This window comes from Colletotrichum abscissum (assembly GCF_030869225.1).
Source record: "Colletotrichum abscissum strain IMI 504890 chromosome Unknown Scaffold_10.1, whole genome shotgun sequence".
In the NCBI taxonomy this organism is placed as follows: domain Eukaryota; kingdom Fungi; phylum Ascomycota; class Sordariomycetes; order Glomerellales; family Glomerellaceae; genus Colletotrichum; species Colletotrichum abscissum.
In genome coordinates this window covers 928,296-949,096 of record NW_026849988.1, presented here as the reverse complement: position 1 = coordinate 949,096, position 20,801 = coordinate 928,296, and the positions used below count along the sequence as shown (strand labels likewise).

General features: G+C 52.4%; 7 protein-coding genes across 7 annotated transcripts; 3 read left to right on the top strand and 4 right to left on the bottom strand.

Annotated features, from left to right (window-relative positions):
* Nucleotides 1–2,880: 2,880 nt before the first annotated feature.
* Nucleotides 2,881–3,360, bottom strand: CABS01_05240 (uncharacterized protein; the record flags this gene model as incomplete). Its single annotated transcript, XM_060538610.1, has 2 exons — nucleotides 2,881–3,206; nucleotides 3,252–3,360. 2 exons carry the CDS (start codon nucleotides 3,358–3,360, stop codon nucleotides 2,881–2,883), a joined length of 435 nt encoding a protein of 144 aa, XP_060405782.1.
* A 2,149-nt stretch (nucleotides 3,361–5,509) lies between these two features.
* Nucleotides 5,510–7,543, top strand: CABS01_05239 (ATP-NAD kinase; the record flags this gene model as incomplete). The annotated part of the gene is made up of 1 exon (XM_060538609.1): nucleotides 5,510–7,543. One exon carries the CDS (start codon nucleotides 5,510–5,512, stop codon nucleotides 7,541–7,543), a length of 2,034 nt encoding a protein of 677 aa, XP_060405781.1.
* A 1,151-nt stretch (nucleotides 7,544–8,694) lies between these two features.
* On the top strand, nucleotides 8,695–8,925 carry CABS01_05238 (uncharacterized protein; the record flags this gene model as incomplete). Its single annotated transcript, XM_060538608.1, has 1 exon — nucleotides 8,695–8,925. One exon carries the CDS (start codon nucleotides 8,695–8,697, stop codon nucleotides 8,923–8,925), a length of 231 nt encoding a protein of 76 aa, XP_060405780.1.
* A 66-nt stretch (nucleotides 8,926–8,991) lies between these two features.
* CABS01_05237 (homeobox domain-containing protein) lies at nucleotides 8,992–11,019 on the bottom strand (the record flags this gene model as incomplete). The annotated part of the gene is made up of 4 exons (XM_060538607.1): nucleotides 8,992–10,024; nucleotides 10,078–10,538; nucleotides 10,600–10,711; nucleotides 10,787–11,019. The coding sequence occupies 4 exons, from the start codon at nucleotides 11,017–11,019 to the stop codon at nucleotides 8,992–8,994; spliced, it is 1,839 nt and encodes a 612-aa protein (XP_060405779.1).
* Nucleotides 11,020–14,198: 3,179 nt separating this feature from the next.
* Nucleotides 14,199–15,427, bottom strand: CABS01_05236 (GTP-binding nuclear protein GSP1/Ran; the record flags this gene model as incomplete). The annotated part of the gene is made up of 5 exons (XM_060538606.1): nucleotides 14,199–14,333; nucleotides 14,401–14,606; nucleotides 14,691–14,844; nucleotides 14,913–15,005; nucleotides 15,170–15,427. Coding segments are annotated over 5 exons (846 nt in total), but the record flags the coding sequence as incomplete, so codon positions are not given.
* Nucleotides 15,428–16,549: 1,122 nt separating this feature from the next.
* On the bottom strand, nucleotides 16,550–17,375 carry CABS01_05235 (26S proteasome non-ATPase regulatory subunit 9; the record flags this gene model as incomplete). The annotated part of the gene is made up of 4 exons (XM_060538605.1): nucleotides 16,550–16,612; nucleotides 16,683–17,020; nucleotides 17,070–17,142; nucleotides 17,223–17,375. The coding sequence occupies 4 exons, from the start codon at nucleotides 17,373–17,375 to the stop codon at nucleotides 16,550–16,552; spliced, it is 627 nt and encodes a 208-aa protein (XP_060405777.1).
* Nucleotides 17,376–18,004: 629 nt separating this feature from the next.
* Nucleotides 18,005–19,530, top strand: CABS01_05234 (PWI domain-containing protein; the record flags this gene model as incomplete). Its single annotated transcript, XM_060538604.1, has 4 exons — nucleotides 18,005–18,129; nucleotides 18,160–18,250; nucleotides 18,306–18,470; nucleotides 18,529–19,530. 4 exons carry the CDS (start codon nucleotides 18,005–18,007, stop codon nucleotides 19,528–19,530), a joined length of 1,383 nt encoding a protein of 460 aa, XP_060405776.1.
* Nucleotides 19,531–20,801: the final 1,271 nt, after the last annotated feature.

Below are 20,801 nucleotides of genomic sequence, written 5' to 3'. Positions count from 1 at the left end.
ATCGGTCGGCACTGGAAAATGACACCATTTTCCAGTGGGTGGAGTATCTCCTGTTTTACCTGGCGTACCTTAAATGCCCAGGCCTTCGGGTACCGTTGGTAGAAATTCTATTACCCCGAGAAGATCTCCCAGGTTATCAAGTCACTCCGTGCCTGAGATGGCGATGCCAAAAAACCATCCACGCAATAGTCTGGGTACCTATGAAATAAGGTGACCAATGAGTAGTAGCCGCCAAGAGCCACGGTTGAATACACCATACGAAGCGGCATGGTATTATATTGACTCTGCTCGGGGTGGCTTCGGGCCAGTTTAAGCATAACTGATGTTGGCATGCAAGTAGGGTCGGAATGCGGTAGTATGGTATTCGCGTCTCATCTTCCGGAGCAGCTTTCCTATCGTCTCCTTGCCTTAATTGCAGAAGCTCAAAGCCATGATCTTGGACTCTTGTCTTTCATCTTCATTGACCTTCAGTAAGCAAAAGGAGTGACTTTTATCGTTACGTATGCATGTGTTCCAGCTCGGTGGACCCAGGCCTGTGACCGCTGTTCCGCTTAGCAGTTTGGGCGAAGGCAGTGCCGCAGAGCTTCTAGAACGTCGTGCCAGGAAGGCAGAGGCAGAGGTACCTTGACTTATCAGCGAGGAAGTTTCCCTATACAGTGTGATAACAGATTTTTGGGGTGTACCAAACGCATGTGTTATCCAGTAACATGGGCCGGGTAACCGCCTGCCAAGGAGGTCCATGTACATACAAAAAATAATAATAAGGTAAGGTGGGAAGCGTGATGAGGTGAAGTAACCTAGGTGCTTAGGTATTAGGTAAGGTAGCTCTGTCCATGGCGGGCCAAAAAGCAGGCGGTGTTTGATCCGCATTAAGTCCAAACCAGCTCGACTCCTCCTTCCTTCTCCATGCAACGCTGATGATAACAACAACAACAACAACGAGAACAACGGCGACAACCTAGGGACATGGGATTGTGCAACAACAACAGTACGGGAGGTGGATTGTTGTCGAAAGCAGCACAGCCCTCATTCGTACGCTCTGCAGGTTCCCACAGACAACGGACGGGAAACTTCATCTGCCATGTCTCTGATTATCTGATATCACCAAGGACCTCTACTATTTGTTGAACACATCAGTGCTGGTCCAATATCATCTTGGCTAAGGCATCTCAAGGTCAGGTTCGTTCCGAGGAAAGTCTTGGCTTTCGGCTCTTCTTACATCTGGCCGATTCTTGTCGTCGCATCCCCCACTTCACTCACTCACCTCGCCGGCGGTCGACGTTCTACCGGGTGGGATGCTCCAGATCTGCAAAGAGGTTTTCTCCCTGGAGTTCGACAAGCCATGATCTCCTCTCCTAGCAAGCCGTCCGTTCAGCTATTGGATGTCTCGGCGCTCCCCAAAGGTAACCGAGCCGTCCAGCAGCAATCGGGCTACCTCAGACGACAGCCTCGATCTGCAGATATCACACACACCTATCTACCACTGACCCTTGCTTCCTCTCTTCCTCTATCTTGCTGTCATCGGTGGATCATTGTTGCCGTCTCGGGAAGCCTAGGACCGCCCAAGCCGAGCAGCAGCAGAGAGTCAAGGCTCACGTCCTCGAAACACACTGGCATAATGCAGTCCATCACTGGAAGAGGATCTACCTAGATATTGCCCCTCGCTCAGGAACAGGACACAGGCCAAGTTGCGGCCTGCGTCTTCCAGCGGAAAGTTGAGGCCAGACCCGGCGGCGAATACACACACGCGCGCACACACACACACACATATGCACACGCACATGAAAGAAAACTCGCATGCCGTACCTTACTCGACTACAAACGAGTGATTCAGGAGAGAGTCAGAAGAGATGTTGCCGCCAGGATTTGTATAAGGTAGTATGGGATATGGGGAAAGACTTGTCATTTGAGACGACGGGAAACCGGACAGATTGGTTGTTTCGCCTCCGACAATCCTGGCCTAGCGGCGTCCCAAACATGAGAGTGAGACTGCGCAAGCACTGGTCGATCAGGGCAAAGCAGAGCCCAGATTGAAGCCGCATGGCTCTTTGGTTTCTACGCGTTGTGCGGATACCTAACCTCTGTCCAGTCGATAGCCACGGTTTTGGTGTTATCGCAATAGCCACCGGACCATCTATTGTGGCTGTCGCACTACCGTACGGGCATGCTTCCCATGCTGCCTCAGTATCGTGATCGCATGAATTGCTCTTGTCATTGGATCCAGCGAGCGCTAACTATTATTACCGCTTGTTGGAGATAGTTCCACGTTGAACGCAGTCTGGCCTATGGTGTTAATTCTTCTCAATATTTCAACAGAAAGTAGAAAGTTCCAGTCAAGGGCCTCCGACAAATACAGTCGTGCACAGATCTGAGGCGACTCGATGGCTGGATGTCGGACTGCCCGGTCTTTCTTACACTTTGTGGGTGATCATCGATGCTACTACATGTGTACTAAAGACAGGACCAAAAAGTCCAGACAAGAGCTGATCATGGCAGACCAAGGGCAACAACAATAACAGCAACAAGCAGTAAAGAAAGAGGGGCCTCCCTCGTCTCGTCTGTTGGCATAAAGGAACATAGGCTCGAGTTGCAGAGTATTCGGTACCGTCACAAGTGCGACATTTGTGGCGACCCGAGCGGGTACACGATACACTTGGTGTCCCGTCTCTTGTTACCTCTCCTGGACGCTGGCCGCAGCTGCAAAAGGGGTTGCTGTGCGTGAGGTGCGGCGGGCCTGCAGCGTGCCGCGTGCCTGTCAAGACACGGCAGCATCTGGCTCCAAGGCGCCGGTAAGGTATGTAGACAGTGGTAATGTAAGGTAAGGACGTATATACGCAATACTCACGGGCTACATCGGTCTCCGCACAGCAGGTAGCCCTCTCAGTATTGGCTCACCACGATCCAACGGCCTGCCTTGGCTAGGGACTGGGGACCAGAAGACGTTCCCGGCCCACCACGGGGGCCTGCCAATGTCATGCCGCCCCTTGTTCGTCTCCCTTGCCCTCTAGAGAACCTGGCTTTGCAGAAGAGGTTAGAGGAAGAGACGTTTGACTGGGGATCGCCAGGGATGTGGACGGGGAGTACGTATCGACGTTTTACCACTCGCCGCACCTTGCTTGCTTCGCATCCTCTCGCTGGCTGGCTCTCACACCCGTATACTTCATCATAAGCCCGATCTTGTCGAGGAACCAGTCCTATCTCTGGGTCTACACGTGTATCCGTAGCATATGGATGCATCGTAACATGCCTACCTGAGTGACGACTACGGGTACACCAAGCCATTATCGGATAGAGTCCGTAGATACGTATCTGTGCTCCAGGCCACCGATTGCCTGGCCTCCTGGCAGCAGGATGTTGCATGCAACATGGTAAGGCGCGTACTGCGGGTGCTGAACCTTGGAAGTTTGGAGGCTGCCAAAGATGATAGTAACACGGTTAAGCATATGGGTCATGGATGTGGCTAAGGAGTAGTAGGGTATTCGTAGTTCGTAACTTCGTCCTTCGTGACTTCCAACAACATGGCCAGGGCGGATAGAAGAAAAAGGTAATAGGTTATGGATCAGGACTGGGGGGCAGGCACGGGTACCGAGAGGGAATAGAAGATTGGCTTCTTGATGTCCGTACCTTACACCACCTGAAGACGGAGTAGGGATACCTCTTGAAGAAAAGTCAAGTGGATTATTCTCAGCCCGTAGTAAAGTAGCAGAACAGGGTGCCTGAGCTTGGGCGTTGTGGCGGGAGCGCCCTTTGTCGCATCACATCCATCCTGCTGCTCGATTCGATCGACATCAGACTGAAAACAATGAAAATGGAGAGGGGAGAAGGGGGGGGGGGGGGGTAAGGGGGGGGGGGGGGGGAAATGTTTATTTGTGACTATATTAAAGCTCCTGCACTGCTGGGACGAATCTTGAACTGGCCCCCCCTCTTTTCTTTTGTCAGTCAGTCTGGTCACTCTCTTTTTTCGTCTTCGTTTGGTTTTTCGCTCTTCTTCCTCTTCCCCCTCCTCCTTCTCTCTACCACCCCAAACTCCCCTTCTTTTCCCCCCCCCCCCCCCCTCCCCCCATTCACCCCGTTCCTTTCGAAGCAGAGCTCCGGTAGTTCTAGCAATTACCTCGGCCGCTACGTCTTCTGGGGCATTATTCATAATTCTTTGCTTGACTACCTCGCTTTGCCTTGTCTTTGCATCAGATACCTTGCTTGTGCACTGCATTGCTATCATACCCCTTTTCACTTAATTACTTCGTTGCGGCTGCTGGCTTTTCATCGCTTTTTATTTGATCGCCTTCGGTTTCACACTGTCGACTCGGCTCAGTTCTCGTCATCCTCAACCTCAAGACGCCCCATCCGGACTACCAAGAACCGACCTGCCAGACGAGTAGTTCATCACTCAGATTCTGGTTAGTCGTCACACCCGACTGCAACATTGTCAGACAAATCAGCAGTCATCAGCCTGGTTTAGTCACCCGCTCCGAGGCGGCAATTCGACTCAATTTAGCGTCATTCGTTCCATCCGAGACTCCGTCACACCCGAGTCACAACTCTGCAGGAATTGCCCAGCTTACCTGCACATCGACCTGCATCTTTAGAGGGTGCGTGAGAGAGCAAAAACAGGAAGACAGACAGTCTCTCCGAGCGTAGAGCCTAGAGTTACGGTGTCCATCTCAGTAAGATTGCGAGGTTGCCAAGCTTGCGAAAGCACCGACTATTTCCGTTTGGACACTGTTCTGAACCTGTGTTCTACCCGACATCAGAGACGTTCTGAACACACTTGTACGAGTTTGTGGTAAATCCGCCCAGTACGGATACCCGTTCCATCACGCAAGCAACAGTCGTTCAATCGCGGCCTAACACAAGGATCTACACGGCAATAACGCCCATCAGTACTTGACCGATCCCATCGGCGTCGGTGGTCCGTAAGGTCCGGTTGCTCCCAGTTTCCATTTCCTTGGACTCTGGAGTCTAGAAAGTTGCTTGGTCGACCTTCTTTTGTGTGTGGTCTCCACGTTGTAGGAACAGTTCTCTGGTACTTGCTACTTCTCGGTTCGCCAGCAGTCAGTTGTGTCTGCTATTACCGCTTGGTGTTCGAACTTCGCTCGGCCTTAGCGGAGAACAGGTCCCTGCCACCACCCGACCCCCTGCCCACTTCCACGGTTCGCCTACCAAGTCAGAAGTACCCACCTTGAGGTACTCGTGCCTTCCACCACATACCTTACGGAGAAAGGTACTTAGGTTTTCTGCCGTGCAGCCCAGGCCCCCGGAAGGTGCTATTATTACTCTTTCGTCACTGCCGCTGCATTATTTTTTGCGACAATTAATTACCACCTAGCCGTCCATCGCTCACTTTCCGGCCATTCACCCACCTCAACTCACCTTGCACCTTGGATCGGTTCACGCGGTACAGAGTACTTCGCTCCTCCATCCATCACACCCATACCCCGATCTCCATCCACCTCTCTCTCACCTTCCACGCCCCGTCGGCGGAGATACGGCAGTGCCACTATTCTTAACCATGTCGGGCTTCGTCTCCTCGCCCACCGCCCTGCACCCCGCCCTCAGTAATCCGAATCCGCTTCCGCCGCCAGCGCCATTGTCACTGCAACAGCACCAGCCGTCCGCGTTGCCGTCCTCGTCGCCCTCTTCCGACCCCCATGGAGTTAAAACCTCGCTTTCCGACCGCCCCAAAAGCTCCAGCGCCAGTGTCAGCACCACTACCGTCCACGACCGACCTCTCTCTTCTTCCGCCTCCACCTCCAACTCCGTCTCCCATTTACACTCGCACACACACTCGCACTCTCTGTCACTGCATCGCAATGCTGCTGGTCCGGTAGCAGAGGAGGAACCCTACGCTGGCGCCCAAGCCGGATTTCCCGCTACAGCTGCTGCAACACAAAACCCCTCGTCCTCGATAAGAAGAAGCTCCCTATCAATAACCTCTACCGCCGCCTATCCCGAACTGCTCCCGCCTCCTCTTTCCAAGTCCACCAACGCCAACCCCAGCGCTGCCGCCCATCCTCTCAAGGGCCATCGTCGCGCACCTTCCCACGAAGTTCCCCGCCAGACTATTATGAAAGCCTTGGCTTCGGTTGTTCGCAGAAATAAACCCGAAGCCCTCTCACTTACCGGCATGTTGTCCCAGCAAGGCGGTTGCGACAACCGCCCCGCCACTTCTTCGTCCCAGAAGCTGGCCGACGCCTTGAATGAGCTGGCCAACCGGAGCATGACCCCCACCACCGCCTTACCCTCCTTGCAGTCCCCCTGCTTCTATCACAACCGATTCGATGATGCCGTCAACATCGACAAGGTTCTTGAGGAGATCAAGAATGACGACTGCATGTCACACTCTAGGCTCGTGCAGACAGCCACCGGCGTCCGCGAGGTCTCCAAGCAGTTGCAACGTCGCCCCATCAAGCGCGCTGTTCGCAATGTCATGATTGTCACCAAAGCTCGCGATAACCAGCTCGTCTACCTGACCCGCGAGCTCGCTACCTGGTTGCTTCGTACGCCGAGGTACGGTGCCGACGTTGGCGTCAACGTCTATGTGGACGCCAAGCTGCGCAACTCTCGACGCTTCGATGCCAATGGCATTGTTGCAGAGAATCCTGCGTACCAGGACATGCTCAAGTACTGGACGCCTGATTTATGCTGGAGCCAACCTGAGAAGTTCGACCTAGTCCTTACCCTCGGCGGTGATGGAACCGTTCTCTTCACGTCATGGCTTTTTCAGCGCATCGTGCCCCCCGTCTTGTCCTTCAGTCTGGGCAGTCTCGGCTTCTTAACGAGCTTCGAATTTGAAAAGTACACGCAGCACTTGGACCGGATCATGGGTGACGAGGGCATGCGTGTCAACTTGCGTATGCGCTTCACCTGCACTGTCTATCGTGACGGCACTCTTGGCCAAGAGGCGGAGGAAGGAGAGCAATTCGAGGTTCTCAACGAACTTGTCATCGATCGCGGCCCATCCCCATACGTTTCGAACTTGGAACTCTACGGCGATGACGAGCTCCTCACTGTCGTGCAGGCCGACGGCTGCATTTTCTCCACACCGACAGGATCAACTGCTTATTCTCTTTCGGCCGGAGGTTCCTTGGTACACCCCGACATCCCGGCTATTCTCCTGACACCCATCTGCCCGCATACCCTCTCATTCCGCCCGATGGTTCTCTCTGACACGATGCTCCTCCGCGTGTCGGTGCCGCGTAATTCGCGCGCAACGGCGTACTGCGCCTTTGATGGCAAGGGTCGTGTCGAGTTGAAGCAAGGAGACTACGTCACCATCACTGCCTCACAATACCCATTCCCTACAGTTGTCCGAACACAGACGGAGTGGTTCGACAGCGTTTCCCGCACTCTTCGCTGGAACACGCGCGCCGCAACGCAAAAGGGCTTCGACCCCTCTGCTGGCGGCAGCCTCTGCCCATCTGAGGACGGCAAGGATGAAGATCCGGAGTGGGACATCGACACTGACTCGGCCTGCTACGCTAGTGAGGACGGGAGTATCAGTGCGAGTCCCTTGAGAAGGCAGATGAGTCTGCTGGGCATGTGATTAACGGCCGTTTGTTTATTCGTTAGAGACAGAGCATCATGATTCCCAACTTTCTTCAAAACCACAAAACAGGCATCTCGGCTACGCAAAGCAGCACGCTCTGTTCTGTTCGACTATTCTGCACTACACCTTCGCATTTCTCCCCACTAGCGAGGAGGGTGGGCTAGACTAAGATGCTTTGGCATCTTTTATTTGTTTGTTTCATAGACTTGAGCGATTTCGCAAGGCATAAGAAAGACAGGAACGCATGGGACGCACACTGCTGTGTGTGCGTGAATGGAAAGACTGAGACCTGACATGCTCGAATGAGCAGTGTTGTCCAACGTCACCAGAAGACGAGGGAGATAATACCGGTATTGGCACTGGCACGGTATATATAGCTGTTGTGTGCGCAGGCCAACGCACCCGCCCTCCTTTCAACTTGAAGGAAGAGAGGGGAAGAGGATGTCGATCCTCTTGCGACCAGCGAATACATAGTCTCAAGAGAGAGAAAGAGAGATAGAAACAAAGAGAGTGAGATAAAAATCTCACCAGCATCTGCGGTTGGTGGTAGATCCGACCCGCAGGTGTGGTCACGTACCAAACAGCTTTTGCCACGAATATGAACCTAGATCCCTTCAGCCCTGTGCCTGACTCGAAGTCACCTCTTTTCATGTATTCCTCCCAAACAAAGAGCGTATGTAATCTTGACATTCTGCAACAGTAAACATGAGGTCTGTTTCTGGATGAGCATGAACATCTGGGTTATCGTATTAGAGCATTGAGAATCCATACCTATCTATGGAGACAACAATAAGATGGCACCTTGGCTTACACCCTTGTTCACACAGCGTCACACAGACACCAATTAACACTACTCGGTGATCCGAAGCCAAAGAGACACATCAGTTATGTTGTTAGTTTTTTTTTTTTTGTGTTTCATTGCTCTTTTAATGACTTGCTTCGTCGTGGCGCCCTACAGGCTTGGCCAGAACATAAACATTGCACATGTATAACCGACTTTGCAGAGCCACATCTACAACCAAATCCCAAGACGCCATTTGCTTGTTATAATTCCAAGCCCCAACACAACACCAACACATGAGGATAAAGACGGTACTCCTTCAACTGATACGCAGTGCGACATTAGAGAGCGAGAGCTGGGTTCCATCATGTCGGTCATGGCTCCTGCAAGAGACGACAGAAGTATAGAACCTTCGCAAGCGATAGATAGGATGACCGGCACATCCATCTCTGAATTTGCCGGGCTTCCAGCCATGCTTACTGTGTCTTCCTGTGTCGCAACTCGCTTGACGATGGGGCCACTGCCCATGTTGTTGGACTTGCATCTGTCCGTTGCTACCACGGAGCCGACTGAGTGTCCACAAGGGGGCACAACATAGACACTCACTTTTTGTGTAGATTACTCCCGACGAGAGTGTGAAGCCGCCAACCTCCACGCCAAGTTTCTATCGCCAGGCACCTTGGCTAAGAGATAACAGACCTGCGATGCAATCCATGTCGCCCTTCTTGCTTGGGCTCACATCGCCGCCGCGCATGAAACTCTCCACCTCGTCTGCGCCCTTTGTTGTAGGCGAGCTTGAGCTCTGCTCATCCTCGAATATGGTGACATATTTTCCGGATCCTCGGCATCCCATAGCGGGCATCGTTCTGGCCCGGCTGCTGCTGAATATAGCAGGCCCGGGATGGTCCTGTAAAGTACGACCTGTTCGTCTCGCATTGTTCTGGCTGTCAACGGTAGCCGGCAAAGGTCTTCGGTCATTAACTGGCGGCAACCGACGCATGTTGCCTTGGTTCTCAGGTGTCCAATTCTCCTTATCAGAATCACCCGATGGAGATATCAGCATGTCCACCTTGACCTTGTCACCCAGGCTTTTCTCTTCACCTGGTTGAGATACGGACTCCTCGCTATCAGTGAATGATGTTTGCATTCTAGCCATGCTGGAAGATGTGCGACAGAGCTTAGGCTTCTTAGCCTGTTGAGGTCGAGAAGCCGGCCTACTTGCAGGACAGTTCCGTTTGGAGCTGTTGTTCTGAAGAACGCCGCTGGTTGAGCGGAGAAGACTGATGGCAGCGACAGCAGAGCCATTGGACTCATCTTCAGCTTGCGTCGTGAGCTCGTCACGAGTATCAGCATCACAGCACAGCTCCCAAGCGTGGGCGTCACGAGATCTGCCTCGTCCCAGTGCCGGTGGCAGCGAGTCAGTGAGGGCTGTTATGGGTGGTAGAGTCACGCTAGGGAGGGCACTGTGACTGCGCTGGAGTGGTCGAGCTATTCTGGGCTGAGGCAAGGCTGCCAAATCCGAGAATAGCTTCGTAGGCTGAAAGCGAGGGGGTGAGTTCTCATTAGAGACAAGCTCAGCTTTGCCTTCGAGCGAAAGCGACAATCGCACCTGCGACTGTTGCGACGATTGCGGAGAGGGCAGGGTTTGTGATCCATGTGCAGGCGGTGAGCAAGACGCAGGTGTATATAGATCGGATCTGCATGATATATTAGCTAAACGACGGTCCACGATGAACTGAACGAGACATACTTGGGGGTTTCGTCAATGCTGCGGTTGAGCGTTGAAGGGGTTGAAAAGGCACTTGCTGCGTTCCAATGAGACGATGTGAAGAACCCAACAGAGTTTGAAAAAGAGGATGACCCTGTTGAGTGAGGCTGAGACGAGGAAGCCGTGACTTGGGATAATGGCGTCTCCAAAACCGTCGTCTCAGGACCGCCACTTAAAATGGACGGTGTTGCGTGTTGAGGCTGTTCATCCGCCTCGTCTCCGCGCACTTGTATAGCCTTGACCGGAGTCTCCGCAGGCACGACAGCGTTGATGGGAGCTGTTTCTGCCACTGGCGATGCTTGTTCTTCCGGCAGGGAAGAGGTGTAGGCAACTGGATCCGAAGAGAGTATCTGCATACCACCGTACCGGAGGGCAGCGATCTCCTGAGCGGAGAGGGGCCGCGACTTGCGCCTGTCATTCTGTCGACGATTTTGGAACCATATCTACACGCTCGCAATCAGCACCAAGCGCGACCGTTGTCGTACCGGCAATGTTATCAAATACCTGGACCTCCTTTTCGTTGAGAGAGACGCGCTTCACTATGTCTAGGCGTGCTGCCTTGTCTGGTTTCGGGTTCGCAACATAGGCAGCCTCAAGTATCGACTTGTCTTTGGCACTACAGTGATCAAACAAGAGTCAGTGGCTGCAGCACAAGAACGCGTAGCAATTGGGGCCAAGAACAATGACATACGCAGTTCTCTTCCTCTTTCCCTTTGGGTGACGCTCAGAGTCGGGATTTGACACCTCGGTCTTGACAGACGAAGAAGGCGCGAAGTCGGGGGTTTCTGTCCCAGTTGCAAGAGGCTGTCTGGTAGGAGTCTGCGCGGGTTGATCTGTCCGGAAGGAGGATTCGCGTGGAGAGGGGGAAGAAGAGGACTGCGGTGCTCCAACCAAGGCTTGAGAGGAGATGTCGGAGACAGACATGGCGGCGGTCGAGGCTATGAGTAGTAAACGACAGTCATGATCTGGGGTCGGTACAACTGAACGAGGAGTCGCGAGCCGGGGGCGATGATAGAGAGCGTGCACTCAAGGAAGATTGGACGAGACACGGGACAGGCGTGACAATAAAGTGAATTGAAGATAATTGTAGGACTGCAGGCAAAACAAAGTTGGGAGGAGAGTAAAGTAAAGAGGAAGAATGACGAAGAGAGGCTTCCAGGAACGGACGAGGTGGGGAAGCGAGAGTGTCGAGACACACGAGGCGCGGTTATTCGTCGCAATTAAGGTCAGGTACGGTCCAGGTGAGTTGTGGTGCCTTCCACTTGGGTTTTGGTGTTGAACACGGCGCGTCTGAGAACCCCAACTAGGGAAAGGCACTTACACGCTAGAGACGTGGATAGTGGAGTTGCAGATACCCGGCCAGGGTACCGTAGGTACTGAGCTTGGTCAGAATACCGGCTCAGTGCAGTGATATAAAAGTCTTTCTGAAATTCATGTTGAGCAAGTATTTGTAAAAAAGAGGTGAGATTTCGCTGCAGATTCAAGAAAACTCGTACTGACGCGTAATACTCATCGTATTTGGTCGTGAGTGTGATGTGAAGTATTTGAGTGAGTAGCAAGTGATAATCATCTACCAAGTACAGTATCACTAAGCCTACCAGGTCAGGTACCGCACAACAGCGCGATCGCGGCACGGATCCGCAGACCCACCAAGTCACATCCACGTCTGTTTTTGTGTGATTTACCACCTTACGAATACCTCGCAGCAATGTTTGCGCTTGAGCATCAGGCGCGGCATACTTCCATCTACATTTTATAGGCCTCATATTCCATGGCCGGACGAATGCGGCGCAGACAGCCTGTTAGCCAATCCAAGTACACATTCATCTGAATTGAGCAATGTCGTTCGCAAGACATAGCCAATACATGCACGTACTTCAGCACATGGCTTCATGTTCACTGACCCAAAGGTCCGTTGTTCCTTGCTTACTTAAAATCAAGTCTACGCGCTCAATGTAGGTACCTAGCTTCTGCAAATTAGTGTCATAAGGTAAGGTACGAATACCTAGCCTACGCATAAAAGGCTTGGACCAGTCACGTCGCGCGTCTGTTTTCAATTGGGAAATAAAACAAAAACAGTCTACTTTCCATCACCAGGGGCTACATACACCGACAAGATTGAAGACAGACCCTAGAAATACCTAACACCTTAATCATTTGCGGTCCGCATGAAAATTACAAGCACGCATCGAACTCTGCTAGTCTTACCGTTGACGACCTGACCGATGGACATCCCTTAGTCCACTCGCTCTCTCATCTTACCTCCACACCTCTCCTCCTCATTTTCTGGACTTAGCGTGCTTTTGGTCTGGCGCCTCGCCTGATGAACAACGCGCGTATGCATACAAGTCTGCCTCTCGCGCCGTATAAGCTGTTCGTGACATACTGGATAAGAAGCCCATAAGGCCGAATGTGTGAATCGTATCCAAAAAGCGAAGTCGAGATTGGTCATGTGCTGCATTCTGAGATACCACTCTTCGTCATTTTTACATGCCACCACGCGCGTGCAAAACACCCCGGTTCGACCTGAATTCGATACTATGCTTCCGTCAGCGGTAGAACGCGAAGGGCAACTGGTCGTCGCTTGTGCGTGGTATTTGACCCCAGACCATCCCTCCTCCGTGTACCCACCCTGCCGCATCTGACCGAGTCTGCTCGGGGACCATGGAGCCTGGCGCGAATGCGAATTGAGGCATGAAGGCTGGAACAATATACGTACACACTTGATTGAGTACGGAAAACCTTTGTTCTCCGTCATATACCAATTAACGCCCACCTTGCCCTCCCACCTCGAAATACAGCAGACCCAGTGACGCGCGTGGCAGTTGGCACGTAAGCCGCACTCAGCAAAAGAATCTCCATTAGAATCCATGTCCTCCTAAGTCCCGCTAGCAACTCTCGGTTCTTCCGTCAGACACCAAAGTTCCGTACTATCATAGATTAACACCCAGCCACCTCCCCGACACACAGACAACCAGACGCGTCGCTGGATCCCGAGTATTTAACACACCAGCACTTCTGTTACTGGTCAACCAAAATCGCGTTCAAAGAAGCGAACAGTGGGTATGCACTGACTTTGACAGAGTACACGGTATCGTGTACATCCAGAGGTGGTTGGTGACCATCAGAGACGGCCCCGGACCCTTGAAAACACATACCGGAATCTGGTACAAAAATAGTGCTTGCGGCCACAATACAGACCCATTTGTGCAAATGCTCAGGCTCCTCTCAATTCGAATTTCAGCTGCTAAGTTATGCGGTACAGCTACCTGCCTTGCGATTATGTCTCCAACAACTGAATTGTGTTTGCCGAAAGCTCAACCTACAAGGGCTTCCATAGAAGTTCATTGTTTCTATACTGCATTCAAGAATACCAACTTTGGAATATATTACACAGGATGAGTAACCGTTCCCACCTCTCACCGACACTCATCGAAAGGCAAAGCAATATTCTGGGGTCTGGGCCCTGGACTTTCCATTTAGGTACTTCATTCGGTCTCACTCGCAACCTGGGTCCGTCACATTATCGTCAAAGGTACTACTTACTTTTGTGCTACTTATGCACCTTTCGAGATATCTGGAACCCACTTATTATCTCTCACTCAGAACATGATGTGACGTAGCGTGGTTGAGTTGCATGATGTGGTCCTGACGAGACTATGTTGTTGACCGTTTCTCTACCTGCCTTTGCGGTCCTTCTTCTCTCTCATTGTCTGTCTGCGTGTCTGTCTGTCTGTCTGTCTCCCCAATCATGCCTAGCTAACCATTGAATTGCTATCTAATTAAGTGCATTGCGCTGTCTGTCGAGGTACGGATACGCATAGTAGAGAAGAGGACGAGCGAACCCGAGACACCTTGGTGGAAATGTAAGGACTCAGTGTTCATCTTGTAAGGCGTCAAACTAATCAAAGTATGCTGGTCGTCTCGCAGCAAGTGTAAAACCCTCCATCCAGCTCCGAGTCTACCATACGAACCGGCCGTGCCGTCTTCTACCATAATGACCGTGACCAGCTATTGCCGGTCTGCGCCAGAGAATTTCGGTTCACGACGTCCTTTCAACCGTTCCACCGCGTTGGGATCATGTCCATGCCGCGTCTCTATCTTTACAAGTCTTCGTCCGAAAGCTCACCGGGCAGAGGCATGTTGGCGGCCTCGTCCATCTCCTTGCGGTACTGCTCGAGGAGCTGGGCGTCGACCTGAGCGGTGGGGGGGGCGAGAGCCGGTGCAGCAACGAATTCCTGTGGAGCAATTAGCATGAAAATTTTGGAGGCAGAGACCGGTGCAGAAGATCGTTCGGGAGCATACCAAAGCGGGGTTGCCGACAAGCTTACGTGCAAGCCAGAGGAAAGGCTTCTCGAAGTTGTAGTTGGACTTGGCAGAGATATCGTAGTACTGAAGGTTCTTCTTGCGGTGGAAGGTAATGGTCTTGGCCTTGACCTTGCGCTCCTTCACGTCGACCTTGTTACCGCAGAGAACGATGGGGATGTTCTCGCAAACACGAACGAGATCGCCTAGATGATCCTTGTTAGTTGGGCTGGTCGTTTGGGGTCAAAGACATAGACTCGAGTCATGCCGATCCAATGGGTGCCACGTACGGTGCCAGTTGGGGACGTTCTTGTATGTGATACGGGAAGTGACATCGAACATGATGATACCGCACTGGCCGTTGATGTAGTAACCATCACGGAGACCACCGAACTTCTCCTGGCCGGCGGTATCCCAAACATCGAACTGAATCTGACCAAAGTTCTGCGCGCGCTGAGTTAGAGACCGGCGACCGATGCTATAGGGGAACCAAGCCGATGGGAGGTACTTACCGTGCTGAAACCCAGAGGGTGGACTTCGACACCAAGAGTGGCCATGTACTTCTTCTCGAACTCACCAGTCAAGTGACGCTTGACGAAAGTGGTCTACAACGTTACACACTGTTAGCAACGCGATAAAATGGAGGGGGGAAGTGGAAGGGAATGCTATCGGCTGAAGTCGAGGGGTCGATGTTGGCGAAGAGGGCAAACGATGCTGTCGGGCGCAACCTCGATAAGGGCCATGGGGGACGAGGGAGTATTAGAATCACCTTTCCGGTACCGCCATCACCGACAAGAACGAGCTTGAAGGTAGGAGTCTGCTGAGTTTCGGCCATGTTTGCTATCGGTGAAGGAATCGGATCGGTGCGAGTTAATTGTAAACAAGCGGGGCTGATCGCGAGGTTAGCAGCTGGCGCAAAGCGAAAGAAGGCAAACAAATGGAGAGATTCGTCGACGTGAAGGCGCAAACCAGCGTCGGCAAGGGCGCGGAGTAGATGAATTCGTACCGGAGAGAGGGATGGGTAGTGGGCTGTAAACTTTTCGACGAGTGGAAATCGTCACCGACTGATCGACTTTAGGGGGGGGTTATGTTTTTGAGGATGGCGGGGGAGCTTGCAAGGAAGCCGTACTTCTTAAGCGAAAAATTCAGTCAGGCAGGCCAACGAAGTCGGGTAGGCACGATTGGGCTAGGCAAGGGTCACGTGCGTCGCTGTCTCGTCATAGTGGGGTTCCCTTTCAATGGGCGACGGCAAGTACGTCTCTTTCCATTCGTTCTTTCCTCCGGGCCGCTTCCATTTGGGTGACTGGATATTTCCTTGCCTCCTTCAGCAACAAGTTGGGTTCCATTGCTTCGGGCACTTGAAGATTAAAAACCTTCGCCGGCAGATCGCTCTCATCAAGAACCCCAAGGTAAGAAATTTCACACAGTTTGGCGGCGAATGCATACTTGACGCGCTCGACAACTCTCATGCTCGTATCATGGAAACTACCAAAATAATTTTCGAGGTCCGCTTTTCCGTCACTGCTTACCTTAGGCGTGGGCGGTCAATCCAGACATAGTACCTAGGTACGGCACCTTTGTTAGCCATCCATTGACATTCTTCTTTCTCACCAGAACATGCAATCATTATCTCAAAAGTAAGTAGTGCCAACATCATCCTCCGCCACACATCTCACAAAACCCCTTAAACATTCGACACAGGCAGCTGTCCCATCAGGCCGCGACTTGCTTTGTAATCCAACTACCACTTTGCCTGTTCCTAATCGCTGCCTGTCCAGCCATGGCAATTATCTGCCTAATGGTTCATCTAATGACCGCAGCCGATGGCTTACACCAGGTACTTAGTCATGCTAGTGAATCCAGAAGTATGCCGAGCCACGTGGAGTCGAAGCGGCCTTCCGGCCAGTTAATTCTATCTTTCGGGCACCCAAGGCATTAGTGACTCTCACTGATCGTTCTCAACAGCGCGCAGCCGTGTACTTTTCGGAATGAATCTTCGTGTCTTATGTCAGTGAAGTTGTCGCGAAACATGTCGGCCTACTGTACATACGGCGATATCAGATCCTTGTTTGGTCGCTGCAGCTGAAGCAATATATTCCTCTCTCACAAAGGTAGGATGTGACAGCCCAGCAAACCTCTGCCACCCCAATTACGTCTCGGAGTGAGTGTTACGTGCAGCTCCTCCCGCGCCCCTTGGCTGGGTCGAGATATCCTGACTAGAACAGGTCGCTTTGTCCGGTTAATGTCATATCCACACGAGTGTCGGGCAATAGTCAACTTACACCTTCATTCCCTTGCACGCATTCGGCCACCTTCTTGAGATTGTCGTGGTTTGAGCTGTTGACGTAGCCAAATATGCGAATTTGGTCATTCGGCTTTAGGCCAGCTAACTCAGCTGGGCTTCCCGGAACCACAGCGTTGACCTTTGCGAATGGCTCCTCCAGCGGCTGAGATGCTGAATGATCTGCTAGGGTGTTGTTGGCACCCCCGGAGAGCGGAACCTCGGGTTTCTCCTCTTCTTGCAAGCTGGCAAAGTGCTCATGGAGTTGTTTCTCAACCATGGCCATGAGCTCCTTGTAGTCATTGCGGAGGTGGATGATGCGGGCTCTGGTAGTACGCACTATTACAATCAGCAGGGTACTAGATCTCTGCCACCAGAGGAGAAACACCTTGAGCAATATCGAGATCGGCTCTTGGAAAGCCGTCTTGAGTTGTGAGAGGTGTGTTCATGTCAACCCCGTGCTGGCTCACCAATCAGCTGAATACTCGCTTCTCCATGTTCGTCTCCGAACACTGGAGCGGGGGGTCTTGAAATCACAAACAGAGTCGAGGACTGCACCCAAAGCTTTCAATTCAGCCTCCATGTTTTCTTTCTTGTTCTGTAGCTCGGCAAAAGAGAGGCGACCAAGGTCACCGTTCCTCGACGTATTGCTGGCTGGGCCCGAGGGCACGGTTGGAGCGTGTATGTTGTCCATCCTGAGGGGCAATCCCATAGCTGACCGGACGGACCGATAGAAATGCGAGGGGGCTTAAGTGCGATGAAGAGTCGGTTTCTGACTTCTTGCAGCGATGGCAGACGACTTCGTTCATGTGCCCAGTATTTGAGCTGGAATTGATGTTGGTGGACCTCAACTTCACCCCTCTATGTTGGGGTATTGCATCGACATAGAAGACATCCAATTGTGAGCCCCGCGCCCCAAATCCTTGGGCAGCGTCATGGGGACCTGCCTACGTAGCTACCTACCTTAGCCGGGTATCGCAGGTGCTTAGGTACCTGAAGAAGGTGCCTGTCCAGCCTTAGATTCATTGGGCCGTGCCTGCCTTAGGTATCTTGAGTGCTAGGGTAGGTACCCAGCATTGTGACTCCATGCGCTGACTAACTCACAAGACCTGATGGAGCCTAGAATCACTGCTGGTACCTGAGGCACAAGAAGCGGTCTAACTGGAACCCCGACGCGTCCATTCAGCGACCCGATACAGAGCTCTTAGTTCAACCCCAGCCAGCTCCCGATCTCCTGCTAGACTGTCCTTGTATCGACGTCACAGTTCCATTTCTTCTTCCTCCATCCTCTTACCCCGTCCGCTCTCTGCCTCTCCGATCATCATGGCGACCGGCGTCGACGCAAAGCTCCTAAAGTCCACCAAATTCCCTGCGGAATTCAATCAAAAGGTTGACATGCAAAAGGTCAACCTTCAGGTGATGAAAAAGCATGAGCCTCGCCTTCCATTGTCATTCAATTGCTAACTGATCTCTTTCAGGTGGATAGCCAGCAAAATTTCCGACATCCTGGGAAGCGAAGATGACGTTGTTATCGAGCTTTGTTTCAATCTGATCGAAGGGCCCCGATTTGTCAGTATTGTCTGCCTCGACCGATTCTCGCAATTATCTTCTGACTTTCCTCCAGCCAGACATTAAAGCTTTACAAATACAACTTACGGGCTTCTTGGACAAGGACACGGCGCCATTCTGCAGGGAACTATGGAAATTGTTCTTGAGTGCCCAAACAAGCCCTCAGGGTGTGCCCAAAGAACTTCTAGAGGCCAAGAAGCTAGAGTTGATACAAGAAAAGGTACGTATCAATCTTCATCCACAGCCAAGGACAGTCACTGACATAGACCAGATGGAAGCCGATCGCGCTGCAGACGAGGCACGACGCCGCCGAGGCGATATCGACAGGCGTCAACAAGATGGCCCGGCACCGAGAGATAGGGATCGCAGTGAACGCGGACGCGGCCGCGGCGGCGGTGGAGACATGCGGCGTGGTCGCAACAGTGACAGGGACTACGACCAAAGAGGTAGACACGGAGGACGGTTTGGTAGCAACAGGTCGCGCTCACCGGCTGCGAGGAACCGTGATCAGAGGGACAGAGGCTCGTTCCGTGGGTCCACTAGAGACAGCTATGTCCCAAGGAATCACGGTCTCGATAGCCGAGTATCTGGCCGTCGTCGCAACGACACGCGCTCTCCGTCTCCGGCATCCGCCACCTCACGGTCGCGCAGCCCCGATCGCAAGCGGGATTTTAGTCGTGGCTCGCCCCCGGCCCCCGCCCGACGAACTCGTCGAGAACGCAGCGTATCCAGCCCCAGGGCTACGAGAAATCGATCGGCGTCGCCGAGAAGAAGCCAGGGGAAGTATCGCGAATCACGAAGGAAAAGGAGATCTTCACGAAGCCCTTCGACGCCCTCAACATCGCCTGATAAACGGGCGGCTGCAAAGCGCCGTAGATACTCCTCTTCACGGAGTCGTTCGCCAGGTCGTGAGAGACGATCCCGCAGTAGAAGCTCGAACTCAGCATCGTCTCGAAGTTCTAGATCACGCAGCCGTAGCTCTACGCGTCGAACCTCTCGGGGACGTGCAAGTCCGAGATCTCGAAGCAGTCCCCGACATCGCCACGATAGTAGCGTCTCTCGCTCTCCGGATCCCAGCGCTCGCAGAGCAACAGCCGATGATATTAACGAGACTGATCGCGAGAGCAGGAGAGGCCAAGGAGAGGGAGAGGGTGAGGCAAAAGGAAGCCGGAGACGCAACTCATAGCCTCGCTCATGGAGATCGGCTGATGACTCTAAGAGGTGACTTCCAAACTTTGCACAACTTTAAACAGGCCGATTCCTGCGTCACAAGACGATAGGTGGGTGGCGATTCTTGGAACGAGATCCGACAACTCAAACAGGTCTGGCTAATCTGATACTGGCACTATGCAGACACAACGTTGCCAGGTCTTCCAGCAGCGTTGGCGAAGGCAGAAGATCACGGGAGAATGATAAAAAACAAGAGACGCTAAGCTCGCATTTCGCCTCATTTACAAACGGCTAAGGCTAATCGTCTAAGAAGTTTTGCTGCATACCTTACACAAACATACGAGCTCGCTGGTCAAGGGGGTTGAGGGCCCAAGGCGAAGCCATTCGCTCAATTTGGTACGTTGACTGTATCTTCTCGAGTCCCATAGACATAAGGCACCTGAGGGATTCTGCCTACCTCTTCCGTGATGGCTGTTTACACAGCTCGGTCTCTACTACCTTGCATTTCTTTTGTCCAACAAAGTACCAAGAATGGCACGATACAGTCATGATTATAATTCGCTATCCCGTTTCTTACCATCACCGTTGCTGTTTGATCCAAAGTCAAGTACGGCCTTGAAGAGGGGGAAAATTACCAGACTTAAGTCGGCGATGACCACACATTCGTAAGCTAGATAGCCATGATCTTCCCAATTAAACTAGTCCCCAATCTTAAAACAGATTTCCCTCCTACATTCCAGACGTAGGAATTGGATACGATGCATTGGCAACACTAGGTACTAAGTGCCTGTGACATCAGCCTTTCGTTCGTGGTGAGGACGTTGATCTGTAGCCAAGCTAAACGCCAGGTTCACTTCCGATACTCAGTCGTTGACCGTATGCACCGTTTCCCGATGCGCAAGAGCGAATACAGCCGTCACGAACATCATCTACATTAGAAGGTGAAATCTTATGGAAAAACTGGAATTCCGCATCTTGGCAAACTCATATAACTACCTTCGCGGAGGTACCTACTCACGTCAAAATACGGTGGGAGAGCCAAGGTACCTTGAGGCTTGAGCACGATCCGACTGGGTACCTACCTAGGTAGGTAGGTCTCCACTCGTCCATGAACGGCGCCCTGTAGCTCCGTGGCTCCGAGCTAGCATTGGAAACTACCTTAATGCATGGAGGTACAACTCAACATTTAACCACCACTTCAATCCATTTCATCGGCCATTTCAACTTCCTTCCTCTGCGTCCCGTCACGTCGATCAGCCGCCCATCGCTCTTTCCCAAAATCATGTTACGGGAACTGAACGAGTAGCGGTGGCATTGTTTCTTCTTACCCCCAAGCGTATGTGTCCGCTCACGCCTAACGTTCCTCGTTTGGAGTGATCTC